Source organism: Salvelinus namaycush, chromosome 29 (assembly GCF_016432855.1).
Source record: "Salvelinus namaycush isolate Seneca chromosome 29, SaNama_1.0, whole genome shotgun sequence".
Lineage (NCBI taxonomy): Eukaryota > Metazoa > Chordata > Actinopteri > Salmoniformes > Salmonidae > Salvelinus > Salvelinus namaycush.
The window spans coordinates 34,371,208-34,381,207 of NC_052335.1; the positions used below are offsets into that span (position 1 = coordinate 34,371,208).

General features: G+C 47.6%; 1 protein-coding gene across 1 annotated transcript in view; it reads left to right on the plus strand.

The window, feature by feature from the left end:
- The window catches only part of LOC120024265 (ryanodine receptor 3-like), a 257,642-nt gene that overhangs the window by 81,536 nt on the left and 166,106 nt on the right, over window positions 1-10,000 (plus strand). The window contains exons 16-18 of the mRNA XM_038968460.1: window positions 3,644-3,777; window positions 9,407-9,488; window positions 9,718-9,877. Of these exons, the coding sequence (XP_038824388.1) occupies window positions 3,644-3,777; window positions 9,407-9,488; window positions 9,718-9,877 (376 nt within the window). The remainder of the gene's footprint in view (window positions 1-3,643; window positions 3,778-9,406; window positions 9,489-9,717; window positions 9,878-10,000) is intronic.

Below are 10,000 nucleotides of genomic sequence, written 5' to 3' on the forward strand. Positions count from 1 at the left end.
TGGTAATGTCTGAGTTGTGTATGTTAGGGTAATGTCTGAGTTGTGTTTGTCTCTGCTCCAGGCCTGTCTGCATGCTGAGGGTCACATGGACGACGGTCTGACCCTTCAGCGTTGTCAACACGAGGAGGCACGGGCTGTACGCATCATCAGGAACACCACAGTCCTCTTCAGCCACTTCATCAAGTACGTAGGGCTCACCTGTATGTCTAGAGGGCTCACCTGTATGTCTAGAGGGCTCACCTGTATGTCTAGAGGGCTCACCTGTATGTCTAGAGGGCTCACCTGTATGTCTAGAGGGCTCACCTGTATGTCTAGAGGGCTCACCTGTATGTCCAGAGGGCTCACCTGTATGTCCAGAGGGCTCACCTGTATGTCCAGAGGGCTCACCTGTATGTCTAGAGGGCTCACCTGTATGTCCAGAGGGCTCACCTGTATGTCCAGAGGGCTCACCTGTATGTCTAGAGGGCTCACCTGTATGTCCAGAGGGCTCACCTGTATGTCTAGAGGGCTCACCTGTATGTCTAGAGGGCTCACCTGTATGTCTAGAGGGCTCACCTGTATGTCCAGAGGGCTCACCTGTATGTCCAGAGGGCTCACCTGTATGTCTAGAGGGCTCACCTGTATGTCACCGGTGCTCACATGGTGTCTCGAGGGGTCACCTGTATGTCAGAGTTTTTCAGTGGTGTGACACACTTATAGAACAGAGAGCGAGAGAGAGAGAGAGAGAGAGATACTCAATGAAATGATCAAATATACAGACAACAAATTCCAATTGGCTATACTAAAACTCTTTAACATCATCCTTAGCTCTGGCATCTTCACCAATATTTGGAACCAAGGACTGATCACCCCAATCCACAAAGTGGAGACAAATTTGACCCCAATAACTACCGTGGGATATGCGTCAACATCAACCTTGGGAAAATCCTCTGCATTATAATTAACAGCAGACTCGTACATTTTCTCAGTGAAATAAATGTACTGAGCAAATGTCAAATTAGCTTTTTACCAAATTACCGTACAACAGACCATGTATTCACCCTGCACACCCTAATTGACAAACAAACAAACCAAAACAAAGGCAAAGTCTTCTCATGCTTTGTTGATTTCAAAAAAGCCTTCGACTCAATTTGGCATGAGGGTCTGCTAAACAAATTGATGGAAAGTGGTCTTGGGGGTAAAACATACGACATTTTAAAATCCATGTACACAAACAACAGGGCCGGGGGGATGAGACAGGGATGCAGCTTAAGCACCACCCTCTTCAACATATAAATCAACGAATTGACGCGGGCACTAGAAAAGTCTGCAGCACCCGGCCTCACCCTACTAGAATCTGAAGTCAAATGTCTACAGTTTGCTGATGATCTGGTGCTTCTGTCACCAACCAAGGAGGACCTACAGCAGTACCTAGATATTCTGCACAGATTCTGCCAGACCTGGGCCCTGACAGTAAATCTCAGTAAGACCAAAATAATGGTATTCCAAAAAAGGTCCAGTCGCCAGGACCACAAATACATATTCCATCTAAACACCGTTGCTCTAGAGCACACAAAAAACTATACATACCTTGGCCTAAACATCAGCGCCACAGGTAACTTCCACAAAGCTGTGAACGATCTGAGAGACAAGGCAAGAAGGGACTTCTATGCCATCAAAAGGAACATACAATTCGACATCCCAATTAGGATCTGGCTAAAAATACTTGAATCAGTGATAGAACCCATTGCCCTTTATTGTTGTGAGGTCTGGGGTCCGCTCACCAACCAAGAATTCACAAAATGGGACAAACCAAACTGAGACACTGCATGCAGAATTCTGCAAAAATATCCTCCGTGTACAACATAGAACACGAAATAATGCATGCAGAGCAGAATTGGGCCGATACCCGCTAATTATCAAAATCCAGAAAGAGACGTTAAATTCTACAACCACCTAAGAGGAAGCGATTCCCAAACCTTCCATAACAAAGTCATCACCTACAGAGAGATGAACCTGGAGAAGAGTCCCCTAAGCAAGCTGATCCTGGGGCTCTGTTCACAAACACAAACACACCCCACAGAGCCCCAGGACAACAGCACAATTAGACCCAACCAAATCATGAGAAAACAAAAAGAGAATTACTTGACACATTAGAAAGAATTTACAAAAAAACTGAGCAAACTAGAATGCTATTGGGCCCTAAACAGAGAGTACACAGTGGCAGAATACCTGACCACTGTGACTGACCCAAACTTAAGGAAAGCTTTGACTATGTACAGACTCAGTGAGCATAGCCTTGTTATTGAGAAAGGCCGCCGTAGGCAGACATGGCTCTCAAGAGAAGACATGCTATGTGCACACTGCCCACAAAATGAGGTGGAAACTGAGCTGCACTTCCTAACCTCCTGCCCAATGTATGACCATATTAGAGACACATATTTCCCTCAGATTACACAGATCAACAAAGAATTCGAAAACAAACCCAATTTTGATAAACTCCCATATCTACTGGGTGAAATACCACAGTGTGTCATCACAGCAGCAAGATTTGTGACCTGTTGCCACAAGAAAACATCAACCAGTGAAGAACAAACACCATTGTAAATACAAGCTTATTTATTTTCCCTTTTGTACTTTAACCATTTATACATCGTTACAACACTGTATATATACATAATATGACATTTGTAATGTCTTTATTCTTTTGAAACTTCTGTATGTGTAATGTTTACTGTTAATTTTTATAGTTTATTTCACTTTTGTATATTTTCTACCTCACTTGCTTTGGCAATGTTAACAGATGTTTCCCATGCCAATAAAGCCCCTTGAATTGAATTGAGATACAGAGAGACAAGAGAGACAGAGACAGAGACGGAGAGATGGAGAGACAGAGAGAGGGAGAGATACAGAGAGAAAGAGACAGAGAGAGAGAGACAGAGAGAAAGAGACAGAGAGAGAGAAAGAGAGAGAGAGACAGAGAGACATAGAGAAAGAGACAGAGAGAAAGAAACAGAGAGACAGAGAGACAGAGACAAGAGAGACAGAGAGAAAGAGAGAGAGAGAGAAGAGAGACAGAGAGAGAAAGAGAAGGGATGAAGCTTCATCACATGAATAAAAGTGTGACCGGTTCTTAACACCCTATCCTGTCTGCCCTCTGGGTACAGTGATGTCATGATGAAGTGTCGAGGCACCAAATAGCACCCTATTCCCTATGTAGAGCACTAGTTTTTTACCACAGCCCATAGGACTCTGTTCAAAAGAAGTGCATATTGTCAGACAAGGGAGATTGTTAACACAAGTCAGAGGAATGTTCAAACCCTGATAACTTTATTAACAAATAGCCAATTCCAGATGCTTTATCATTGACCTCTAACCTTGCTTTGTCATCTGACGATCACTGTAGAGAACAGGAGAGGTATAGACAAATGACCCCTTAAAAAGTTTCAGTATGTGTTGTCCACCTTTTGTTGTCCTAGAAACAGGCCCATGGTTTTAACGAGTTCCTCTCAGTTCACCTTGACCTCACTCATATTCATCAGCTGTTCTTCCACACAATAACCCAAAACGGGTCACCATGAAGACTGCCAGTGCCTCCCTTTTTTCCATTCTTTCTCAATCCCATTGTTTGTCTCCCTCCCTCCCTCCCTCTATCTCTGTCTAGATCCTGGACGTCCTGTGTTCTCTGTGTGTGTGTAACGGGGTGGCTGTGAGAGCCAATCAGAACCTCATCTGTGATCACCTGCTTCCCAAGAGAGACCTGCTCCTGCAGACACGATTGGTCAATGATGTTCAGAGGTAACAGGAAGTAGAAAGTGTTTGTAACTTATTTTTTAACTTATTTTGTACGTAATGTTGCTGCTGCCATCACTTATGACCGAAAACATCTTCTGGATGTCAGAACAGCAATTACTCACCACGAACTGGTAGAAGCTGTTTCCTTTAACGAGTCCAACGAGTCAGACGTGAAGGATATGCTGCTTTCCCGGGAACAAGCCCAAATCCCCGTCATTTGTGTCAAGAGAAGACAGAGAAAAAGGGGGCGGAGGTCGGACTGTCTTCTGAAAATTCGTAGGCGAGCGAGTAAACCCCCACTGACATCCGTTCTATTGGCCAACGTGCAATCATTGGAAAATAAAATCGACCGTACGTACGGTGACCGTACAGTGACCGTACGTACATACCCCAACCAGAAGCCATGGATTACAGGCAACATCCGCACTGAGCTAAAGGGTAGAATTGCCGCTTTCAAGGAGCGGGACTCTAACCCAGAAACTTATAAGAAATCCCGCTATGCCCTCCGACGAGCCATCAAACAGGCAAAGCATCAATACAGGACTAAAATCGAATCGTACTACACCGGCTCTGATGCTCGTCGGACGTGGCAGAGCTTGCAAACTATTACAGACTACAAAGGGAAGCACAGCCAAGAGCTGCCAAGTGACACGAGCATACCAAACGAGCTAAATTACTTCTATGCTCGCTTCGAGGCAAGTAACACTGAAACATGCATGAGAGCATTAGCTGTTTCGGACGACTGTGTGATCACACTCTTGGCAGCCGATGTGAGTAAGACCTTTAAACAGGTCAACATTCACAAAGCCGCGGGCCAGACGGATTACCAGGACGTGTACTGCGAGCATGCACTGACCAACTGGCAAGTGTCTTCACTGACATTTTCAACCTCTCCCTGTCCAAGTCTGTAATACCAACATGTTTTAAGCAGACCACCATAGTGCCTGTGCCCAAGAACACTAAAGTAACCTGCCTAAATGGCTACCGACCCGTAGCACTCACGTCTGTAGCCCTGAAGTGCTTTGAAAGGCTTGTCATGGCTCACATCAACACCATTATCCCAGAAACACTAGACCCACTCCAATTTGCATACCGCCCTAACAGGTCCACTGATGATGCAATCTCTATTGCACTCCACACTGCCCTTTCCCACCTGGACAAAAGGAACACCTATGTGAGAATGCTATTCATTGACTACAGCTCAGCGTTCAACACCATAGTGCCCTCAAATCTCATCACTAAGCTAAGGACCCTGGGACTAAACACCCCCCTCCGCAACTGGATCCTGGACTTCCTGACGGGACGCCCCCAGGTGGTAAGGGTAGGTAACAACACATCTGCCACGCTGATCCTCAACACGGGGGCCCCTCAGGGGTGCGTGCTCTGTCCCCTCCTGTACTCCCTGTTCACTCATGACTGCATGGCCAGGCACGACTCCAACACCATCATTAAGTTTGCAGATGACACAACAGTGGTAGGCCTGATCACCGACAATGACGAGACACCTTATAGGGAGGAGGTCAGAGACCTGGCCATGTGGTGCCAGGACAACTTCTCCCTCAACGTTATCAAGACATAGGAGATGATTGTGGACTACAGGAAAAGGAGGGCCGAGCACGGCCCCATTCTTATAGATGGGACTGTAGTAGAGCAGGTTGAGAGCTTCAAGTTCCTTGGTGTCCAATTCACTAACAAACTAACATGGTCAAAACACACCAAGACAGTCGTGAAGAGGGCACGACAAAACAAAAAAAATTGGCATGGGTCCTCAGATCCTCAAAAGGTTCTACAGCTGCACCATCAAGAGCATCCTGACTGGTTGCATCACTGCCTGGTATGGCAGCTGCTCAGCCTCCGACCGCAAGGCACTACAGAGGATAGTGCGTACAGCCCAGTACATCACTGGGGCCAAGCTTCCTGGAATCCAGGACATCTATACCAGGCAGTGTCAGAGGAAGGCCCTAAAAAGGCTTCTTAACAGCTTCTACCCCCAAGCCATACGACTCCTGAACATCTAATCAAATAGCTAGCCAGACTATATGCATTGCCGGTGCTCCCGCACCTTGACTCTGTACCTGCACCCCCTGTATATAGCTTCGCTATTGTTATTTTACTGCTGCTCTTTAATTATTTGTAACTTTTTTCTTCTTATTCTTATTCTTTTTAGGTATCATTTTTTTAAACTGCATAGTTGGTTAAGGGCTTATCAGTAAGCATTTCACTGTAAGGTCTACTACACCTGTTGTACATTTACATTTACATTTAAGTCATTTAGCAGACGCTCTTATCCAGAGCGACTTACAAATTGGTGCATTCACCTTATGATATCCAGTGGAACAACCACTTTACAATAGTGCATCTAAATCTTTTAAGGGGGGGGGGGGGGGGTTAGAAGGATTACTTTATCCTATCCTAGGTATTCCTTAAAGAGGTGGGGTTTCAGGTGTCTCCGGAAGGTGGTGATTGACTCCGCTGACCTGGCGTCGTGAGGGAGTTTGTTCCACCATTGGGGTGCCAGAGCAGCGAACAGTTTTGACTGGGCTGAGCGGGAACTGTACTTCCTCAGAGGTAGGGAGGCGAGCAGGCCAGAGGTGGATGAACGCAGTGCCCTTGTTTGGGTGTAGGGCCTGATCAGAGCCTGAAGGTACGGAGGTGCCGTTCCCCTCACAGCTCCGTAGGCAAGCACCATGGTCTTGTAGCGGATGCGAGCTTCAACTGGAAGCCAGTGGAGAGAGCGGAGGAGCGGGGTGACGTGAGAGAACTTGGGAAGGTTGAACACCAGACGGGCTGCGGCGTTCTGGATGAGTTGTAGGGGTTTAATGGCACAGGCAGGGAGCCCAGCCAACAGCGAGTTGCAGTAATCCAGACGGGAGATGACAAGTGCCTGGATTAGGACCTGCGCCGCTTCCTGTGTGAGGCAGGGTCGTACTCTGCGAATGTTGTAGAGCATGAACCTACAGGAACGGGTCACCGCCTTGATGTTAGTTGAGAACGACAGGGTGTTGTCCAGGATCACGCCAAGGTTCTTAGCGCTCTGGGAGGAGGACACAATGGAGTTGTCAACCGTGATGGCGAGATCATGGAACGGGCAGTCCTTCCCCGGGAGGAAGAGCAGCTCCGTCTTGCCGAGGTTCAGCTTGAGGTGGTGATCCGTCATCCACACTGATATGTCTGCCAGACATGCAGAGATGCGATTCGCCACCTGGTTATCAGAAGGGGGAAAGGAGAAGATTAATTGTGTGTCGTCTGCATAGCAATGATAGGAGAGACCATGTGAGGATATGACAGAGCCAAGTGACTTGGTGTATAGCGAGAATAGGAGAGGGCCTAGAACAGAGCCCTGGGGGACACCAGTGGTGAGAGCACGTGGTGCGGAGACAGATTCTCGCCACGCCACCTGGTAGGAGCGACCTGTCAGGTAGGACGCAATCCAAGCGTGGGCCGCGCCGGAGATGCCCAACTCGGAGAGGGTGGAGAGGAGGATCTGATGGTTCACAGTATCAAAGGCAGCCGATAGGTCTAGAAGGATGAGAGCAGAGGAGAGAGAGTTAGCTTTAGCAGTGCGGAGCGCCTCTGTGACACAGAGAAGAGCAGTCTCAGTTGAATGACTAGTCTTGAAACCTGACTGATTTGGATCAAGAAGGTCATTCTGAGAGAGATAGCAGGAGAGCTGGCCAAGGACGGCACGTTCAAGAGTTTTGGAGAGAAAAGAAAGAAGGGATACTGGTCTGTAGTTGTTGACATCGGAGGGATCGAGTGTAGGTTTTTTCAGAAGGGGTGCAACTCTCGCTCTCTTGAAGACGGAAGGGACGTAGCCAGCGGTCAAGGATGAGTTGATGAGCGAGGTGAGGTAAGGGAGAAGGTCTCCGGAAATGGTCTGGAGAAGAGAGGAGGGGATAGGGTCAAGCGGGCAAGTTGTTGGGCGGCCGGCCGTCACAAGACGCGAGATTTCATCTGGAGAGAGAGGGGAGAAAGAGGTCAAAGCACAGGGTAGGGCAGTGTGAGCAGAACCAGCGGTGTCGTTTGACTTAGCAAACGAGGATCGGATGTCGTCGACCTTCTTTTCAAAATGGTTGACGAAGTCATCCGCAGAGAGGGAGGAGGGGGGGGGAGGGGGAGGAGGATTCAGGAGGGAGGAGAAGGTGGCAAAGAGCTTCCTAGGGTTAGAGGCAGATGCTTGGAATTTAGAGTGGTAGAAAGTGGCTTTAGCAGCAGAGACAGAAGAGGAAAATGTAGAGAGGAGGGAGTGAAAGGATGCCAGATCCGCAGGGAGGCGAGTTTTCCTCCATTTCCGCTCGGCTGCCCGGAGCCCTGTTCTGTGAGCTCGCAATGAGTCGTCGAGCCACGGAGCAGGAGGGGAGGACCGAGCCGGCCTGGAGGATAGGGGACATAGAGAGTCAAAGGATGCAGAAAGGGAGGAGAGGAGGGTTGAGGAGGCAGAATCAGGAGATAGGTTGGAGAAGGTTTGAGCAGAGGGAAGAGATGATAGGATGGAAGAGGAGAGAGTAGCGGGGGAGAGAGAGCGAAGGTTGAGACGGCGCGATACCATCCGAGTAGGGGCAGTGTGGGAAGTGTTGGATGAGAGCGAGAGGGAAAAGGATACAAGGTAGTGGTCGGAGACTTGGAGGGGAGTTGCAATGAGATTAGTGGAAGAACAGCATCTAGTAAAGATGAGGTCAAGCGTATTGCCTGCCTTGTGAGTAGGGGGGGAAGGTGAGAGGGTGAGGTCAAAAGAGGAGAGGAGTGGAAAGAAGGAGGCAGAGAGGAATGAGTCAAAGGTAGACGTGGGGAGGTTAAAGTCACCCAGAACTGTGAGAGGTGAGCCATCCTCAGGAAAGGAACTTATCAAGGCGTCAAGCTCATTGATGAACTCTCCAAGGGAACCTGGAGGGCGATAAATGATAAGGATGTTAAGCTTGAAAGGGCTGGTAACTGTGACAGCATGGAATTCAAAGGAGGCGATAGACAGATGGGTCAGGGGAGAAAGAGAGAATGTCCACTTGGGAGAGATGAGGATCCCAGTGCCACCACCCCGCTGACCAGAAGCTCTCGGGGTGTGCGAGAACACGTGGGCAGACGAGGAGAGAGCAGTAGGAGTAGCAGTGTTATCTGTGGTAATCCATGTTTCCGTCAGTGCCAAGAAGTCGAGGGACTGGAGGGAAGCATAGGCTGAGATGAACTCTGCCTTGTTGGCCGCAGATGTATTCGGCGCATGTGACAAATAACATTTGATTTTATTTGGATTTGTTACGATGCACCGTAGAATTAGAACTAGAATCATTCTAATTCTATGATGTAATCATTGTAATTCTTAGGTGTTTTGATTCTAATTCTATGATGTAATCATTGTAATTCTTAGGTGTTTTCATTCTAATTCTATGATGGGGGGAGGGGGGGGGGGTAATTACATTAGTAATAAATTCACTCTTGATTTACAACTGCACCTGTCTTGCTATCCAAATCAGTGTGATTAAATATATCTCAACACAGCTTTTCTGACTGCAATATAATAAAACATGGAATAGAAATATGAATCATGTATAATCTATCTGGCTGTCTCACTGTGATTGTAATTGTATACATACTTTTATGCCACTAAATGAATGACTCACATGTGGATGTGTTTATCCAGTATGAGACCCAACATCTTCCTAGGAGTGGCGGAGGGTTCAGCCCAGTATAAGAAGTGGTACTTTGAGCTGATGATCGACCAGGTGGATATTACTTTTCTTCACTTTCCTTTGCAAATGTGTTTTGATTATTGTATTTTAAAAAGTATTGCCAAGTAAAATATTTAAGATGTATTTTGTCACTTGTACAATGTCTATCTCTCTGTCTGTCTGTCTACCTGTCTCTCTCTCGCTCTCTCTCGCTCTCTCTCTCTCTCTCTCTCTCTCTCTCTCTCTCTGTCTGTCTACCTGTCTCTCTCTCGCTCTCTCTCAGGTGGACCACTATGTGACCAGTGAGCCAACTCACCTGCGTGTGGGATGGGCCTCCACTAAGGGTTACGCCCCCTACCCGGGGGCTGGAGAGGGCTGGGGGGGCAATGGGGTGGGGGATGACCTCTACTCATACAGCTTTGACGGACTCTACCTGTGGTCAGGTACGCCCTCTGAGGTTCTGTATGACTCTAATGTGGTTAGGTACGCCCTCTGAGGTTCTGTATGACTCTAATGTGGTTAGGTACGCCCTCTGAGGTTCTGTATGACTCTAATGTGGTTAGGTA